General features: G+C 39.2%; 1 protein-coding gene across 2 annotated transcripts in view; it reads left to right on the top strand.

Moving 5' to 3' along the window:
- Positions 1 to 20,762, top strand: part of PTPRB (protein tyrosine phosphatase receptor type B) — a 124,124-nt gene that overhangs the window by 5,932 nt on the left and 97,430 nt on the right. For both annotated transcript variants that reach the window (XM_077111429.1, XM_077111430.1), the window contains exon 3: positions 6,168 to 6,421. In XM_077111429.1, coding sequence (XP_076967544.1) covers positions 6,168 to 6,421 — 254 coding nt within the window. The remainder of the gene's footprint in view (positions 1 to 6,167; positions 6,422 to 20,762) is intronic.

Genomic DNA, 20,762 nt, shown 5'->3' with positions numbered 1-20,762 from the left:
GCTTTTTATCTCCTTTAAGGCTAACCTTTATACCCAAACTCAAGGATATTGATTAAATTAATAAATGTTTCAACTTCTAGAAGGCACTGAATTTCAGAATTGTAGGGAACAAGAAGAGAAAACAGGTCTACATTGAGGAAAGCTACCGTTGAAATCAGGACTGTTGCTTTCCTCTCTCTACAAATCAAATACAATTTTTAAACCATCAGGCCATCAAAATGCGAGTTGCACAGATTCCAGCAGGGAGTAGGTTTTGGCTGCACATGCAAACAACAAAAGCTACAGTGGCCTTATTACTGAATGTTTCTGAATCTACATGATGGGGAAGACAACTCATTTCTTCACTGATAAATTTCTTTGGAAAACAGGGAAATTTAATCAAAGGAAATTACTGATTTACAAGTCAATCTAAGCAAATAATCCTTGAGAAGGGGGAAAGTAAAGGACACTAAATTGAAACTGACTTCAACACACCAGAGCAAGGTGACGGATGCAAAATTCCATCCATTTTCAGATATCTTCTCCAAGGGATACAAAGTCTCCCTGCATTTATAAAAATCTGGACAATTATCTAAAATTGTTACTCTCACTTAAATGCTTCCTATTGTATGAGCACTACCATTGTATATAAGATGTCAGTCAACCAATCAACATTTATTCAACCCCATTGCAGATTTGTTCATTCAAATCTCATACTTCTCAAAGGGTATGCAAATTTGGGCAGCAACGTGTCTCTTGTATATACAGATCCTGCTTTGACCAAATTGGCCATCACCACCATTTTAGGATTTGTTTTTTCCTTACATCATTATAACAGCATTGGCCTTTTAAATGATCATCTATTTATATGATCACTGAAAAGATCTTGCAGAGTCCAGAGCCCCCCACTATTCTCTACCTGCGGCATTTCAAAGAACTTATTAGGGCACATACAGGTCACAAGTCTTGCACGGGTCTTAAACACCTATGCTTTCATGGGCCTCTTCCTTCATTAAAAAATAAAGAAATTTAAGATTTTCATGGGCCCTAAAATTTTCATTGTTTTCCTGATGTGAGCAAAAATTAAAACATTTTCTTCAACCCTAAAAGTTCATTTTTGGACATTGATTTTCAAATAATTAGTCATTTCCATAAGCCCTAAAAATCTTGTGGGCCCTACAAACTGTGACTATTGTGCTTAATGGGCAAGTGGGATTTGGAACACATGGTTACTCACTCACCTTCCACCATTTCTTACCACTCTCACTTAAGTGGCCTTGGTTCAGCATCTCTCCCACAGCCCAGTATCCAGGAACTGACATCTTCCCTCTTCCACCCAGCATGCTTACCTTCTCCCCCACCATCTCATACTTTCCCCCAGTCTTATCCAAAAGAAAACATGGGACATTGGGATAAAACAGGCACATTTCCATAAGGCCACCTCTGTCATAGTGTAGTAGGTGAGTAAATTGGTATGGGTGAATTTTTTTTTTAATTTAGCTCATTTTTCACTTTTTATTTTTTAACCTTAAAACTTTTACTAGGCTGTCTCTTGGATTTTTAACCATTTTCTATGTCTTAGTGTTAATTTCCATGTATTAATTTTACTTTATTTCTAATCTTGGGTCTTTTAAAGTTCTAGTGAAGTGTTTTTTTTTAACCTCTAATTATGACTTCCAACATACTTGTTTTTCTTTCCTTGTTTGCAAATCCTCCATCCCTGGCATCTCTTCTCACATGCGTTTCACTTCTTTGTTTGCTTCTTCACATTTTAGGTATTTATTTTTTGAACTTACTCTTTATTTCACTGATTACGTATTCTGAAATGTTACTTATTTTTATTACCAGTCCCAGTAAGTATTTAGGCTATCACAATTTCTATCTCTTTCACTTTATCTTTATTCTAGCCACACTTAGTTCATTGTATTTAATTGATATATAAATCATCATTTTTCTAAAGTGTCTTCTGTTTCATTTGTTTTCTCCTTTGTCAGATGATTTTTCCCACTTTTAAAAAGGACATAATATCTGGCATCTTTTTGTACATTATAAAATGTATCAATGTAGTTAAAATTAATCCAATTAAAATGTTCTATCTCCAAGATGAGTTTTATTCAAGTTATTCTGTTTACAACCTGCTTTAAATTATTTGTATCAAATGATATATTGTCTTTATTATCTTTATTTGAAAATTGAATTTCTATTGTTACTTCTGATCTAGTCATGGGTTAACTAATAAACAGCAATACACATAGCTCTTTTAAAAAAAATTCATTAGAAGTATCTTGATATAATGCAGTCATTGCAAATCACCTTAAAGGCAATATCACCCTATAAAAAAAACTATTGGAAACTTTGGTCTGCTTTACACTGAATTGTGTTCTAAAAAGAATTGTGCTATAATGTGAAAACAATGTAGTAGCAATCGTACAATAAAGCTTTTTATAAATAGCTCCAACATATTGTCCCATTGTGTAAGAACTTTTCCTTGCATTTGTCAAAACACATCTTGTTCTTTCACGAACTGTGAAATGTATATTCATTTTTAAAGAACATCAGAATTCATAGGCATCAAAATATCCAAATACATACTATTTTTCATATAATTTCATAGTATTTATTTCAATAAAGTGTTCAGGAGATTGAAAAGTAAACATATTTTGATATCCTTATTTATTTCTATAATGGATTTTCTCTTTCTGTTATTGATTTTACAATCCTTCAATACCCACATAGGAAATTATTAATATTCAACTTTGGCTCATATTGTACATGTGGGTAAAAATTTATTCTTAGATGTGTATGAGAAACACCTGAGAGGCTTGTTGGGAATGCAGATGCTGGGATCACACCAGATCTGCTGAATCACAGTTCCCAGGGGGACGGTCAAGCATTCCATATTCTAACAAACTCCAAAGGTGATTCTGATGCCTGTCAAAGTTTGTGAACCACTGCTTTAAAATCTTTGAAACTCAGACATTGGGTGTTAAAGCTAAAGCTTCTTTCTTTTTAAATGGCACAAGTTAAAAACACAGACACCAAATTAAGGGGTCCTGTAGTTGGATATTCTATAGGTTCTTTCTTTGGAAAAAAGGTTGTGACTTAAAATGGAAAGTGGGCATGTTTGGTTTGGAGTGCTTCAAAAATATATTTAGAAAGTTAATCAAAGACAATTACTGAAGACTGAATTTTTTTCTATAAGATAGTCCGACCTACATGCAATGGTAATAAGCTATATTATTTGCAGAAGAAATTTCTGGAACATTTTGATCATGTATCTAATTTTGGGAAAGTGTCACTTCACCCACAGAATTAAATATCTAAGTTGACCGATAAAAAAAAAAATATTCTTAGGATGAAAATTTACCAACTACTCCTTACTAAAAAGAGTAAACATAGGTCGACATGCTAAGATGACATAATTACAGGCTAGGTACTCATATTTGGAAGCTTGTTTTTGTCCTAACCTAATCATTAAATCCCTTTGTTTTTTAAGGATCTGAGAACTAAAATTATCATAGGTGGTAGTCAATTCAGAGAATCATCGCTGTCTAAGGCTCAACATGAAAAAATATACAGAAATTTCTACTTTCCAACAACAGGCAAATCTGCTTACTTAATGCAATATTCATGAACCTAACCCTAAGACTACAGAATTAAGGCGGCTTCTTGGAATTTGTTGAAAAGGAATTTCACTAATAGTGATGTTGGATTTGTCCAGGTAGAAGATATCTGTGATAAATAAATCTCCTAGTCGATGTTCAGAAAGATTAACCAGCCCCCAAAGCCAGCAATAGAGGCACAGGATTTAGAAGGAGAAAAGCAATCAGAAATTAAGGGGAATGTCCAAAAATCTATCAAAGCCTGGACTTAGAGAAGTACAAGTAGGGTTGCCAGATAAAATATACAATATCCAGTTACACTTGAGTTTCAAATAAATAAATAATTTTAAATATTAGTATGCTCCGAATATGCAACATAATATATAATATAATCTCTGCATTAGTGTATATTTGGGATATACTTACACTAAAAATATAGTCACTGTTTAGCCGAAATTCTAACCTAACTGGCATCCTTTATTTTTATTTGCCAAATCTGGCCACCCTATGTAAAGGGAACTTTGCACTACCCTGTATAACACAAGACGGATGCACTACCCCTTAAAGGGATGATTTCATTAACTTTAAAAAGAGCTGCTGATATTTACATCTTGCTGAACTGTAAAAATGTCTCTTCCACCTTGATCCTCTGCCTTAGTCTGCCCGGGATGCTATAACAAATACCACACATTGAGTTGGCTTAAACTATAGGAATTTATGGTCTGGCAGTTTTGCAGGTTAGAAGGTCAGCATCGATGCATTGGCAGGGCTGCTTTCTTCCCCAGTCTGTTGTGTCCTGGCAATCCTCGGGCACATGGCCATCTCTTTCCTGTGTCTGTGCCGCTGCTTTCTGCTGACTTCAGTCTCCTTCTGTCTTCTAGATTCTTCCTCCACATCCAAGTTCCTTTCCTCTTTAGGACTCCAGTCATATGGATCAAGGTCCACCCTAATTCATTTTGGCCTCATTTAAATAGGATCTTCAAAACCCCTAATCACAAATTAATCTATACCTTAATTAATAATAGTATCTTCAAGAGTCTTATTTACAAATCAGTTCACACTCACAGAACCAGAGAGGTTAAGACTTGAACATGATTTCGGTGGGGGGCATGATTCAATCCCAGCACCCTCTGCTGTGCCTCCCCCCCCCCTTTGTCTTTATGTATGTTGGTATATGAAATATGTCCACTGGTTGAAATTGGAATGTAAAGGAATAAGTTTTTAAAGAGGGGCCAGTAGAGCAGACCAGCTTAGGGAAAATGTGTTGATTAATAGCTATCTTTAGCTGTTACTCTACCTGGCACGTAGTAGTTGCTTAATAAATTGTTGTCTGACTGAATCAATTGATAAAGGAGTGGTAAAAAAGTAAAATCTTTCCTCTGCCAGTCTTTAAACTGGGAACTCTTCAAGGTCATAGCTATATAATTTGGCAAGATTTAGTTGGTACTTATACTCCAGGAAACTCCGGTACACTAAGGAATTGACTGGAAGCATCTAATCATGTTACTTAGCCCCATAATTTACAGAAATCCTTAATGTTTCATATTATACAACTCTTCTCTTGAATCTTGTTAGTCAAAGTGTAATGCAAAGAAGGACAGCACCAGCATCACCTGAGAGTTTCTTAGAAACCCTGAATCTGACAATCTTCAGAATTTGCGCATTAACAAGATTCACGGGGGGATGAGAGCACATTTTAAAATTATGGCTAGGTAAACCTAATTTATAAATACTCTCAAGCTGGGCAATTCAGCCATGCAAAACAAAGCTTCAAATTAATTCCACAAGGTCATAAGTTTTAAATCAATTCACTGCCCCTCCAGAAGATAGGCAGCAGCTAAAAAAATAAATAAATAAATACAACAGTTTCACCATTTGGTGCTCACACAATTAGGAGTGGAGACCGTTCTCGCTGCAGTTAAAGAGATCAATGCAGTTATCAAGAGATGCCAGTTACTTTCCAAGGAATTTCGGTCTTCATAATGACGTTAAGCAAGTTATTAACCATGGTTCACACCTGGTATTTTGTTTAATGGCCCCTTGAGAAGTTGATGAAAATCACGAAACTTCTCCACAGACAAAAAAAAAACAAAAAACAGATACGCATATACACCAAATTTTGCATAAAATTTGTGGAGATTCTAAATAATGGAGCCCCTGAAACCAGTTCAGTAACCATCCACAGGTTCATAGACTCCGAATCAATAAACCTCCGCATTAGAAGATTGAACCCTAGAAACAATATCTTGCTTAGAGTACATTTACTTTTTCTTACCAGCACACAGAGCTGTTTTTGTTTGCTTGTCTGTTTGTTTGGCTTTTGTTGCCTGGTTTTCGCAGCACAGCTTCCACAGCTTTCCCTCCACCATGCAAAACTGAAAGATGATAAAGAATGGGTGAATTGGACAGGACAGTTGAGCATTGTCACACTCAAACTACCTCTGATTTTTCCATATAATTAAAACGTATCCACATGCCTGCCATTGAAGAGGTCTTCTTTTTCTGAGTAAAATTGTTTCTACTTGACAAATCCATAAAATCTAAAATATGAAGGTAATTTGAGCAACTGTCCTTTCTTTACTTCAGCTCGCCTGGGTGCAGAAGTTTCAGTGAGGAGCGCCAAAAATACGGCTCCTCCTCAGATCCCCGCAACATTTAATGCAATTACGTATAGCTCGGAAACCCTTATCAGGAATATCACAGAGACCCTCACCGGAACCACGACAGAAAACTACCGCCAAAGCAGCAAGAGGCAGCAGCCCTATCTGCAGGTGACTGGAATTGCAGAGACACCATGGTTTCAGAGTACCACTCCGTGGCTCTCCAGCACTTCCCCAGAGGTAAGGGGGAAAGGGGCTGGGAGGTAGGGCTGGTGAGCCGTCTCAGAAAACCCAAGGCTTGGGAAAACTTGCTTTGCTGGAAATGCAGCTACAACAGGCATCTTGTGTCCTAGCTGCTATTTGTACCTGTCTGCTTTTCACGTAATGAGAACATCTTTGAAATGGAATTAAAATATCTGTCTTTATAAGATGACGATAATTAAGATATCATGGTATTTGCTGCACTCCTGGAGGTCGGCCACACTTTCTAAACCAGAATCAGAATTCATGGTTTTACTCAGGGCCTGAATCCCGGAAGTTAGAGATTGAAATCAGCACTTTTAGGATTATCCTGCGCAGACTCAGAAGGGAGGGGAAAGAGTTACAAAGGAATGGCAGGAATCACTGTTTTTGATCTGAGTGCAAGGTCAAAGATAAGAACAGTCAAAGATAAGCACAGTCACATATCATTTCCACATCTGCATCTTCGCCCCTGCCTGTGACACCAGTATAAAGAAGGTTTGCAGGATCATAGAGAAGTCAAATGGCCAAGAAGCAGTGATGGCCCAGAGAAGGGGTTCACGTGGTGTTTCTACATCAGGTGTTCACTTCTTTAGGTTTGCTTTCTTTTCAGAGTTTTAGGTCACTATTCCAGGCAAAAACGGTATCTTTAGAGGAAAACAAAAAAGTTATGGCTTTACTTGGCAGTATTTAGCTCTTTCCTAATAAGCAAACCAAATCATTTTAAGAATAAAAGCCCAACACCATTCATATGACTTATCAACCATTACTGATCTGGCTTCTTTTGCATCATGCAGAATTTAATATTGCCCACTGTTCCTGGCCAATTAGTATATGCTTCATTATTGATCATATATATAGCCAGTACATTGACTCATGGGATTTTTTTTTTTTTTTTTTTTTTTTGCATAGGCAGGCACTGGGGATTGAACTTGGGTCTTCAGCATGGCAGGTGAGAACTCTGCCTGCTGAGCCACCATGGGCCACCTAAGATTTTATTCTTATCTCCACTTTTCCTTTACTATAAATCTTTTGTGTGGTCTGATTATTCTCTTGCCCCTGAATAGAATTCAGGAAGCCCATGATTTTTCTGGACTCCCTTTATATCACTTTAAAAGTAGGAACTCACTCTCAATACTCTAACAAAATTATTCATTCCAAGAAATAACCAAAACTCTACATTTAATTTAAAATTTTAGCCTTTCTACCATCAAATTCTGACATCAGTATACAAGAGTGCTCAATTAAATCTGAGCTTAATTTTTTTATCAGTACAGAAAAAAATTAAGTTCATCAAATAAAAAACAGACAGAATGAAAATTACAACAGAAATATATCTGCCTGAACACTGAAGGGCTGTCTTTTTGCAAAAAGATATTTTCCTATTTTTGCCCAGTTTTGACCATTGTGAAACACATAGCGAAGTGCCCAGGGACAGCGGGCCCTGCTGGAGTAAATCAAGAATACCCAGCTTTGGAGAGCTGTTGCAGGCCCAACCAGTGCTGGCTTACAGAGTTTACACGAGCCAGCCCAGTGCTGGGTTTATAGACTCAGGTCATGGCAAACATGCTGGTGATTTTTGTTTTAGCATTTTTCTGGAGTGAAATCTACTGCAGTGTTCACGTGAGCACCATGAGGCACCAGAATGAATGTGAGGTCACCTACCTACCTCAGGTTCCAGTTTTTTCTTGAACCTTAGGCAAAATCTTGACTAGGTCCCGAAGCGCTGTGTAAACCTATGCTCTGTCCAAAGACAGTTTCTAAAATTGCAGTTTTCTGTGGCTAATGTCTTAATCAAGGCATCCTTGCTAGAGCTTATTTGATTTAGTTGGAGTATTTACTTTGTAATAATCAGTTATAAACACTTAGAGTTAGATACTTTGAAAAGTAAAAGTGAGTCACTTAGGAAATAAAAGGGCAGTCCTTTGAAATTAATTTTGAAAGGGATTCTACTTGGATAGAGGATACCTAGAGTGTGTGCTAGAGAAGAAACATCATTCAAGTTAATTGTTCGGAATCACGTAAAAAGGAAATCTCTGTGTATCAGTTATGTTCTGTGTCAGGCAGCATTTAGTTTGTGAGGATTTGGGATTGACCTGGCCTAGCTGGGCAGGGGTTGGGGGGGTCTGGTATTGGGTGGAGACTAAAATATGAACTCTTGGAGAGGAGGGCCTTATTTATTCAGCTTTGTATCTCTAGCACCTAAATATTTAACAAAGTTTTATGGAAAGGAAAGGGAAGGAATGAAAGAAAAGAAAGAGGAGTGAAATGGGGTAAAGTGAAGATGAGAGGAGATAAGGGAAGGGAAGGGGAGAAGTGAAATGAATTGAGAGTAGTGTGGAGTGAAATGGAATGGAGTGGAGTGGGAGGCGCGGAGCGGAATAGCAGGAAGGGGAGGGGAGAGGAATGGAGTAGAATGACATGGAGTGGAACGGACTGAGTCGAGTGAATGGAGCGGAGTGGGAGGTGCGGAGCGGAATAGCAGGAAGAGGAGGGGAGAGGAATGGAGTAGAATGACATGGAGTGGAATGGACTGAGTCGAGTGAATGGAGCGGAGTGGAATGAAATGGAATGGGGAGAATAGAATAGAATGTTAGAGAACTGAGTATTCCGAAGATGTTTGGAAGAGAGTAGCATTTGGTTAGAAAATGATCCACCTATGAGTCCAGATGTGATGGTCATGCTGAGTAGCCATGCTTTTATTGCCTAAGTGTTTCAAAGTTTATGTGTACCAAGTGTTTAATATGTGCAACTCTTTTTTTTAATTTTTATTTTATTTTATTTTTTTAAAATACCAAAAAAAACACCAAACAAATGCAAACTTTCCTATTTTGATCATTCCATTCTACATATATAATCAGAAATTCACAATATCATCACATAGTTGCATATTCATCATCATGATCATTTCTTGGAACATTTGCATCTATTCAGACAAAGAAATAAAACGAAAACAGAAAAAAAATTTATACATGCCATACCCCTTACCCCTCCCTTTCATTGATAACTAGCATTTCAAACTAAATTTATTTTAACATTTGTTCCTCCTATTATTTATTTTTATTCCATATGTTCTACTTGTCTGTTGACAAGGTAGGTAAAAGGAGCATAAGACACAAGGTTTTCACAATCACACAGTCACACTGTGAAAGCTATATCATTATATAATCATCTTTAAGAAATATGGCTACTGGAACACAGCTCTGCATTTTCAGGCACTTCCCTCCAGCCTCTCCATTACCTCTTGAATAACAAGGTGATATCTACTTAATGTGTAAGAACAATCTCCAGGATAACCTCTCAACTCTGTTTGGAATCTTTCAGCCATTGACACTTCGTCTCATTTCACTCTTCCCCCTTTTGGTCGAGAAAGTTTTCTCAATCCCTTGATGCTGAGTCTCAGCTCATTCTAGGATTTCTGTCCCACATTGCCAGGAAGGTCCACACCCCTGGGAGTCATGTCCCACGTAGACAGGGGGAGGGTGGTGAGTTTACTTGTTGTGTTGGCTGGAGAGAGAGGCCACATCTGAGCAACAAAAGAGGTTCTCTTGGGGGTGACCCTTAGGCCTAATTTTAAGTAGGCTTGACCTATCCTTTGTGGGGTTAAGTTTCATATGAACAAACCCCAAGATTGGGGGCTCAGCCTATAGCTTTGGTTGTCCACACTACTTGTGAGAATATCAAGAATTCAACTCGGGAAAGTTGAATTTTTCCCCTTTCTCACCATTCGCCGATGGGGGCTTTGCAAATACTTTTTTATTTGAAATACTGTTCAAATCACTCTGGGATTCATCGGAGCATCACTCTGGACAAACCAACAAAATCTCATGTCCTACTCAAGATTCCATGTACTTATGGTGTTCAATTAAGCTGTCTACATAAGTTATATTAGGAAATGAATATGTGCAACTCCTTTTAATTCAAGTTTATTATCCAGCTCCTTTTTCTCTCCTCTATTCCCTCCCTTTTGTCTCTTAATGACTCTTCAACAACAACAACAACAACAAAGAAGAACAGGAAGAAAGAAAGAAAGTCTAAGAGGAAAAGGGGAGGATTCAATGATCATTGTTCAAGTTAGTAATTTTGGAATTGTTCATCCACCTAACAGACATTTCTTCAGGCCCTACACACTGTCAGAACATGGAGCAGTTGAGAATCAGGCTTTGAAGTCAAAACACTGACTCTGCCACTTACTGACCAGGGCAAGTTATTTAAACTTTCTAACCCCCAATATCCTCATCAGTAACAATGGAAGGAATAATAATTACCACCTCTGCGGGTTGTTCAAGGATTGAGGTAAACAGTGCATGCAAAATGCTCAGTACAGTACTGGTCCTTAGAAAGTATATAAGAAAGAATAGCTGTTATTGCAACTTTTTTTTTTTTTTTTTACTGGGACACAAAGATGAATAACAAAATTGTTGCCCTGAGGAAATTCACTGTCTGCTGAGGTAGTGAGGGAAGTAGAGATACATACCCAGGTTTTATGAAATACCAAACAGAGATTCCTGACTGGTATGGAGGTTTCAAAGAAAATCTTTTGTAGAAAGGAACTTCTGAACTGAGCTTAAAGGAGTATAGAAGCCAACCTAAAATAAGGTGGAGAAGATGTGGGAGGTAGATGGAACAGGATGGAAAGTTAGGAAGTGTTAACATTTTTATCTAAATTTAAAGAAACTTGGGAATTTTTACTTCAATCTAATCATGCATTCAATATTCATTTATCAAACACCTACTATTTGCCGGACCTTGTGGAAAATGTGGGGAAAAAAGAAATAAAAGTGGAATTATAGAATCACTTGACACAATGCGGTCTTTGCTAAGAATGTATAAGGGCCCTGTAGTAATTCTTCCCTATACAGAAATAGAATATATATTGATGAAGATCTCAAGCACCTGTTTTCAAATTCATTCCTCATCCAGAAAGTCATTAGTTCCTACTTGCTATTTTAATCAGTTACATTATTAAATTATCTGTCACTCCTTTTTCCATATATATGTAGCCAGTAGGTAGAATTTTAAGCACTTTGACTTGAGATAGAAATCTAGAGAGGAAATGATTACAACTAAATGATGAGATTTTTACACTTGGAATCCCTATGCCACTACTGCCAATTAATATTTATGGATTGACCACAGTGTTCTAGACCCACAATCAAAGGATGAGTTGGGGTTGGAAAATGAGGTTGGCAAGGGTCGCAGAGGTACGACAAAACATTTTCAAAGAAGGGTGTTCATTTCTCTCCTTCCATCAAGAGTCCCTTTGGGTTATGAAGGAGGAAATATGAAGAGCTGTCAATCAGTACCTGCAAAGAAAGTAATCTAGGGGGTAAAAATAACAGCTGAGGTTTATGTTCTAGGAACTATGCCAAGTACTTTCATATACTTGGGAGTTCGGTACTTACATCCGTTATCCATCCCTGTGTAGAAAAACCACCCCCAAAAATATAGCCTAAGAGTCAAATGACAAAACGGATAAAAAATGATAAAAAAGATTAAAATGGCAGTTTACTCTTTCTCATTATTTTGTTTGTTGGCTGGGTGGTTCCTCCGTGGTTTTGCCTGGACTCACTCTTTTAGCTGCATTCACTGCAGGGTCTGCTGAGATGGAAACTTCATAATAAGCCTTACTTGCATGACTTGTGATTGGTGCTGGCTGCAGGCTGGGCATCTTGATTCTGCTCCACATGGCCCTGCACCCTCCAGTGGGTTGCACTGGCTTCTTAAACGCTGGTCTAAGACAGCTTTGCAAGAAGACAAAGGTGGAAGCAGCAAGGCTCCTGAAGCCTAGGTTCTTTTATTCCCACAACATCAATTCTACATTTTATAGGTCAAAGCAAATCACAAGCCAGGCCAGATGCACAGATTGGGGAAATGGAGTCCACCTTTTAATGGGAATGGGCTACAAAGTCATATTGCAAGGGGTCATACATATGGCACGGGAGGAATCTGTAGCTATTGAGTTATCTATCGTAGTATAATTATAATCACCTCCATTTTGCAGATGCTTAGCTGAAGCTTAAAGAGGTTAAGGATTTGCCCAAGATCAATTAACTAGGCAGTGGGAGAGCAGGGAGAAGAGTACACACACACACATGCACACACACCTACACCTAATCACCTGTTCTTTTACGTAAAGTTCCAGTTAATGAAGGTAAATGTCAAGGAGGAGGACATGATTTGAAACTCAGCAGTCACCCCTCACTAATGCTGCTGCAACATCGTCCTATGTTGACTCTTGTACAGGATTTTCCCTGCTTTTCTCCTTTTCTTTCTCTTTCCTCCCATTTTCCTCTGCCAGTGAGAAGTGTCTGACTTTGGAATGTCGTATGCTTGGGCCAGAATTTAACCTTAAAACTATAGGCTCTAGGGTGGGCCATGATGGCTCAGTGGCAAAGTTCTTGCCTGCCATACCAGAGACTTGGGTTCGATTCCCAGTACCTGCCCATGCAAAAAAAAAAAAAACAGTATGGCTAAAACTCTATGCTCTCTCCCTCCCACCCTCCCTCTCTCTCTCTAACCCTGGACATGAATTAAGTGAACGATCATATATCATATGCCTGGAGCAGTACCTGGAAAATAGTGTTTGATTCATGTTATCTGCTGTCATCATTATTTTTACCATTATAAATAGCATTATATGGGTGTGTGCATCTTCACGAGGGCAAAGTTGCTGGCACAGGAAACTTGTCTATAGTATGAGTCAGGAACTAGCTAGATCCCAGATCGGCAGCATCAGCATAACTTGAGGACTTGTTAGAAATGCAACCTCTTGGGCCCTTCCTTAGAGCTACTGAAACTCTGGGGGTGGGACCAGCTATCTGTGTTTTAACAAGCCCTCCAGGTCACACTGATGCACTTTTAAATTTGACAACTACTGATATATATAAATCTGGTGCTTGACCCAGAGTATCTTCCAAATATCAGAGTTTCCCACCATTGATGGTGATTTTATGCAGTGCTGTGGGGCAGGAGAGACTGTTATAAAAGCTAAACAATCAAGTAGCTGAAATTCATTTATGTAATAATAAATGTTTCTTTGGAGAATGTCTTTCCTCAAGGAATGGGGCCCCAGTTAGATCAGTGGGGTCTGGAGGTTAGGACACAGCTGCTAGCTCATAGGATCTCGGTGTCAATCAGAAAGAGGTGCCTCCGGGCACATGCAATTCCACCATCAGTGAACAGTACTTGGCAGTCCAACAGGGCCAGCCCCCACTCAGACCCGCAGCGAGGCACCCCTATATACAATCTACACAAAGATACTCAATATCTTTGCACACATGCCCAGTTGAAGATTAGCCCATATGTAGGCATCAGATATGTGCCCAGCATGTACTAGTCATTCCCAATGTGCAAAGTTAGGCAGGCAGAGCTGGAGGCAGCAGGAATCAATACGTAGTGGGGGACCTGAGCAATGGGGCAGCAAGAGGACACAGGAGGAAGAGGTCAGGAGTAGGGGAGAGGTTAAATGTGACAAGGTGACCTCCACAGGGAGGAAGCGTGGGCCCTGGACTTGACTTTGGCTTCAAACCTTGCCCAGCCTCAGTCTGTTGTTTGAGCAGTGTACACTCTCAAGGCAGGTCCAGTCTGGAGCCCCTCTTAGTCATGTGGCCTTTGTGGAGGGGATTTGATAGACTGGTGAAGCCAAGCAAACCTGGTTTAAATTCCACTGGTATTATATCTGTGGGATTTTTTTTACCTGGGGACTAGCTACTCAACCCAAGTCATGCTCGCTTCCTCTTTAAAATAAAGTCAATGATGGATACACTGCTGCCCCCATAAGACAGCTGTGAGGATTACAATTTGATTAAGTAAAGTGCTTAATACATTGCCCGTACATGATAAGTATTTGATGATGTTAGCAACTAATTCCAACTTCTTGCTTCTGCCTCGTCATTCCTACCCTGGTTATTTTGTAGGATCGGTGTGAGAATCAGATGGGTTATCGTCTAATGTGAAAATACTTTGAAAGGAATAAAATGCTGAACGTATGTTAAAAATATTACTGGCTGGCTTGGATACAGCTGAATTTCTATAAATCTTGTTTGGAGGCACACCTCCTCGCTCCCTCCCACCCCTGCCCTTGTGCCTGCCTGGGAGAGGGAGTGCATTTCCTCAGTTCATGAATAGCCATTGTGATGCTGGTCTAGGCTTTGACATTTCTGTTTCCTTCCATTTGGCCTTCGAAGAGATTGCAGTCCAGTGTGAGTCCCTGAATAAGTGAGAAGGCAAATTCAGAAAACGCAATCTCCTCCCCTCCCACGGGGTAGCATCCTTCATTGTTGTTAAAGTTTTTGGGGGAGTCCCCCACTGCCACCACTGTTCTGTGGCCAGAACTAAAGATGGAATGGTGTTCTCTTAACGGAGGCAAAAGCCTAGAGGGAGAAGTACAGAGGTGTAGCACAAGAAGACATTCCCTAACCATGCACCATGAGTGACTCTTAGATTGGCTGATGTGAATAGGATCAAATATCAGCAGATCCTGAGACTGCTGATGCTGCAATAAAAGGCCATTCCAGGGAGTAACATATTTTGGGAAGGATATGATCCTGAAGGCCCTAATTTGTAACTAGCATCATTCAGGTCTAATCCTGAAAAACGGCTGTGGTTTTCTTGGTTTGCCAGCCAAAGTGGATCACCATCTGGCAATAGCATAAATATAGTTTGCAATTCATTCAACCCCTCCGGCTTTAAAAGCACAGTGATGTTCCCTTCTTTTCTTTTTTTTTTAAGTTATGGGTGATCACATTATTTTCAATTTTGTGCATAAAAAGACAGTGTTAATATTGTCACAATATAAGTAACATGCACATGGAACGCACCACGGAACAGAATGTGTTCTGGGTTCTTTAACATGCCAGTGTATCTCTGGGACATCGGTCTCCCTGATCCGATGAGGTCAATCCCAAGTGAAGGTTAATGCAATGGGGAGAGACAATGGCAAATGAACTTTTGAAAGAAAAGGGAAATATAATAAAAGGAGAAGGCAAGATATGATGATTGAGATAGGAAGCTGGTGGTTTGCAGGCCTAGCCACACATCAGAATCACCTGTACAATTCTTGCAATTTCTCTGTAATTTAGATTACTTCAAAATAAAAAGGCAAAAACAATTAAGTTAAAAGAGGAGAGTAAAAGTTTGTTTAAGAACTTTCCAGGGATAGAATCTAAAGGCTGCTGCTGAGTTAGGAGTAGACCTATAGCTCAGACATACAAAGACCTGTCTTCTTCCAAGGACCAGGGGAGAAAAACAAGGATTGGAGAAGACAGCAACCCCTGGAGTGAAATGATGGTGAATTTGCAAGAAAGTACAGTAACTCCTAGGGTCAGGACTGGTGGCTGTGTCCACTGAATTGCATGAAGATAAGATAAAGAAACTCTGGATGAGACTGCTCAGTACTTTGAATCCGTAAATCCATTCCAGAAGACTATGCCCAAGCTACATATTGTTTGCACCTCCATCTTTCACTGACAGAATAACAGCTTTGAAACCGTTATTCTGAATTAGGATGAAACGTAAGTGACAAGGGAAGAGCTATGAATTCCAGGAGCTGTCTTTGAAGTTAAGATCCGTTTTCATTCTTTGGGGCCGCTGGCAGTAGAATACTACTATTGCTGAAAAGAGATGAAAGGCCCGTTGGCCAACCTTCTACTTGGAAGTTATTCTGGAAGCACCTGTTTTTTCACCCAAACTTTTCTCATTTTGGATGCCTATAGATCTGGGCCTATGAGAGGATTAGCTATAATAGGTGCCTACTATTCATCTCTGTGTCTGTGGACATTTATGCTTCTTCTTCTTTCAGCAAGACCATATTTCCAGCCCAGGACAGCAGAGTCATGAAGATCTCACAAGTGTGTGCTTTGCTAAGTTTTTGACCCTGATGGGCTGAGTAATCACACTAGGAAAGACCTCCAGGATATTTGAGAAGGACTAGAGCCTCCATGGAGTTGGGGTCTGTCCAATGGAATTAGGGCTTTTTGGACACTAATTTATCCTAAGGCTTAGGAGCAAGGTATTCCTGTATTCTGTAATGCTAGAGGTTCCAGATCTGCGATGGCATGGCTGAAGAACACAATCCTGTTTCATACAAATGCTTAGCTGTGCCTTTGTTTAGGGGTGAGGGTCTGGATGGTTTTTTCTGTCAATAAACAAGTAGACATTGACTCTCTACAGCCTGGGGATGTGGAGGAGAGCATAAAGACTGATTCCTTCTTCCAAGAAATCTATTACCTGGCTGATGGCTTTATCGTTCAATTTTTGAAGAGTATGATAAGATTCTTTGATCACTGGTAGCCTAAACATGTAGGGGTCCCTGAGATGCCAGTATCTCCATCCTGCAGAGGACAGTGGAGAGGTGAGGATGTGTGGAATTAGATCTGACCCAGGAGCACTCAGAATGTGGGCCCAGTGTAGCTTGTTCTTTTGATTTTTTTAAAAAAAAGTCAAAATCCAAAATTTTACCTGTTTTGAAAAATTTTTAAATGGTGTGCAGATCATCCTATTGAAGCCAAAAAAGGCGTATGTAGACCAGTTAGTAAGTGAGCCCTCTATTTGCAGGAGCAACACTGTTCCCCCAATGTGCCGTACTGGATAAAAGACAGCAGCCTTTACCCCCCAATCACCCCTTTTCGAAGGAGATGAAAAGGGTGTTGATTTATTTATTTTTCAACTCCTTTTTGTTAAAGCCAATGTTATCTTAAGACATGTTTTGTTTGTCTACCTAGGGATTGGTGAATAAACATTCAGGAAAACCAGGACCTAGCTCCCCAAAGCCTTACCTTATATTAACCACACCCATCCAGCCATTCCCACTGCAAGCACTAGTGCCTTGGCTTGGTTCCTCTTTGAGCAGACTTGTTTGTGTATGCAGTGGTAGGAACTGAACGATGTAATTGAAGATGCAGCAGAAAGGGCTTCAGGTTGAAGAGATGACCCAATTATAGTCATATCTGGTTGTGAGTCTTTCTGCTCTCTATGAATATAAAGCGATGTCTAAAGCTGTGCAAAGCCCGTTTCCTCCAGATTTAAAAAAAAAAAAGTGGGAAAGGGAAACAAGTGAGAAATTCATGTAAAACACACATACACAAAACAAACCAGGAAACCTTAGAGTTGTGTCTGAGCAAGACTGTGGAGCCTGCTGTTAGAGACATGTCCGGCACTCCTGCACCTCCTTTCCAGGCTCCAAAAAAGTCTTGGCGTGGCCAACAGACTGAACAGTCATTAAACATCTTTTGTCCTAATCTACTAAAGTTTCTCTTGGGTACTAAGTCGAAAGCAGTGATAATTTCTTGTGATTTGGATGTCCTCAGATAGACATCTATGGACTTCGTCATTCTCTAGTGACTGGGTGCTCAGCATGTATGATTTACTTTATTGTTATTCATATAATGTTTTTAGTATGAATAATCATAGTACCTGACATTTATTGAGCCCTTTAGCCAGCAACTGTGCTATGCATATTGCATACAGCATCTCCATGAATCCTCCCAACCACACTCCAAGTGCTTTTATTATTTCCATTTTCTTAGAAATCTGTGACCTGGGAAGATTAGCTAGAAAGATTCTTTGAAATGTAAGTGACCCAAACTGTATCTCTAAACACAAAACAGAATGGTCATGGTCTTTTTTTTTAAAAAAAAAATGCTTATCAAAATTATAATGCACCTCTTTAAATACAAGGTGCCTGCTGCAGGTTAAAATTATATTCACTTTTACCATAATTCATTATTGAGTCAGTTCAAAATAAAAATTCTGGAAAAAAATCTTGCAATTCTTTTTCATTGGCACATCTCCGGATAACTGTGCTTTCTTCTTTTAAAAAATATCTGGAGAAATGCCTCAAGTGAGATTTGCATAACAAAAGGACTTCCTCTGAAAAGGCATTAGAACTGGTCTTTTGTCTAACATGTGTTAAGTTTGCTGCATGTTGATTCTTTTTCCTTTAGCATCCACACTTTATTTTCAATAAGTTGTAAGTACAAATATATACATACTATATATTATAAAAGTCACCAGTTTTCTTGTTTGACACACTCTAAAGTTGTTTAAGATCTTCTGAATCATCTGTGAAGCGTCTTGTAACCACAGAGTTCAATGAAATTTAAGAGAAATGGATGACAAGATATCATTCACTCTCCTGAATATAAAATGATAAATGGTGCAGTGCTTAGGGTTAGAGAGGTCGACAATCTGAAACTCTTTTTTGGACTTTGAGTAGCTTTTTCTCACCGGCTAGAGCAGGAAGAATGCTTATTCAAACACAGATTATTGGGCTGACCCCTGTGTTACTGATTCGCTAGGTCTGTGGTGGGGCCTTAGAATTTATATTTCTAGTAAGTTCTCAGATGATGTTAATGGTACAACCTGAGAATCACTGTCCTAAGGAGGCAACTCCCTCCCCTCTCTCCTTTTCTTCCTTTTATCTTTCTGTCTCTTTCTATTTTACTTCACAGTCAGTCTTCCTCCCTTCCTTTCCTTTATTCTTTCCCTCCCTCCCTTCCAGGGTGGTATTTGAGGCATCCAGCAGGTCCATGTTTAGAAGAACTTGTTTTGAGTGCTTTTATTCACTGAACAATATTTACTGAGCAAATGCAAAGAGTCATTCATTTGTTCATTCACTCATTTATTTATTTATTTTTCCATGGGCAGGCACCGGGAATCAAACCCCGGTCCTCGGGCATGGCAGGCAAGCATTCTTACCTGCTGAGCCACCGTGGCCCGCCCCATTCACTCATTTATTCAACAAACATTTGTTGAGCGTTTACCGCATGTCAGTGCCGGTGCAAGAGGAACAAGATGGCCTGGCAACTGCCCCTAGTAGAATTTCCCACATGACAGGAAAGACAGACAGTACACTAATACAGATCATTAAATAATTCCCAAATGTTATTGATGCGCTAAATTTTTTTTAAAAAGTGTTGCTGTGATGGAGAATCATGGAGCCACCATTTTACCCTTTGAGGTCGGAAAAGGCCTGCCTCCCATGAGGGTATGTTTAAGCTGAGACCTAAGGGATAAGAGGAAAACAGCCAAGCAGAGACCCTGGGAGGGGGGAAGTGGTCTAAAAAAAGGGAATGGCAGACACAAAGGTGCAGGGACAAGAAAAAGTCAGCTCTGTGGGGATGCTCCCAAAACCTAGATCAGTGCCTGGCACATAGCAGATGCTCAATCAATATCTGCTGAATGAATAAATCAATGAATTGTCAAACTGGGGCAACTGGAACATATAAGCCAAGTCAGAGAGAGGCACAGGAGTGGGCAGAGGCCAGGTCTCGGGTGAGGAGTTAGGATTAACCAACCAATTTTACCAATTCACCCTGCCCTCCTCTAACGCCCCCAACACCCTACCAACCTGTCTCCACAACCAGCCCAAACCCTAATCTAAAGTAGCAGTTCTTAAAGTGTGGCTCCTTGGTCCCTGATAACCCATTGTCTCATTGGCAACCATGCTCATCAGGTGACAAGATCCCTGCTTTCGGCCATGAATTAACAATTCATGATTATGTTAATAATAATTACAAATTAATTGTTATGAGACAATTTTAAAGGACAGCTCTTTGTTCACTCATGTCTAATCAAAAGCAGCCCTCCCCTCCCCTGGTAGTCTGGGAAAGATTTCAGAGGGGCAGAGAAGAGGTTGTCCGGGGAAAAGTTACAGAGTGGCTGATCCCAGATTCCTGGAATGCAGCATCTTGTAAAGCAAATGCAGCATCATTATGCAGGATAAATAGGTTCAAAAGAAGTTGAGGAATTCCAAACAAAAATGAGAACAAAGAAAAAAAATGAATGAATTTATTTATACTTTGTACAGTAGTTTTAAATAAACTTCTAGTAGAAAAGATTATATCTGGCAGCGTTTCCAGTCCCATACTTCCTTCAGTCTATTACAGTTCTCTCTGGTTACTCATATTAACATATATGCCTTTTTTTATGTGTCTCCCTACATATATGTAGTTCTATATCTATACATACGCACACACACACAGAGACAGAATATGTGTGCTTTTAAAGGGAAAAATGTAATCAGTGAATACCCAAGCTTAAACTTTCCCTCCTTATTTCATATGTACATTTTCATGTGTTCTTTAGGACCCCCTTATTATTTTTTGAGTTCTGCTATGAGTTTCAAGAGTCTCCAAAAAACAAACAAACAAAAAGAACTGGCAGTTATTTACCTTTGGAAAAGAAATGCCTATTACTACTGGTACTTTCCTTCATGTTTTGCTATAATTCTTCATATACACAAAGGATTTTTAAATAGCTAAGACATTGACTCTACATATGTCTGTCCCTCATTAATATATCAAAAAAATTGTATTTAAAGAAATCACTCCTTCTCTTC

The sequence above is a fragment of the Tamandua tetradactyla genome, chromosome 7 (genome assembly GCF_023851605.1).
Source record: "Tamandua tetradactyla isolate mTamTet1 chromosome 7, mTamTet1.pri, whole genome shotgun sequence".
Taxonomy (NCBI): domain Eukaryota; kingdom Metazoa; phylum Chordata; class Mammalia; order Pilosa; family Myrmecophagidae; genus Tamandua; species Tamandua tetradactyla.
The sequence above is the reverse complement of the archived record's forward strand: the minus strand, read 5'-3'. Positions and strand labels throughout refer to the sequence as shown.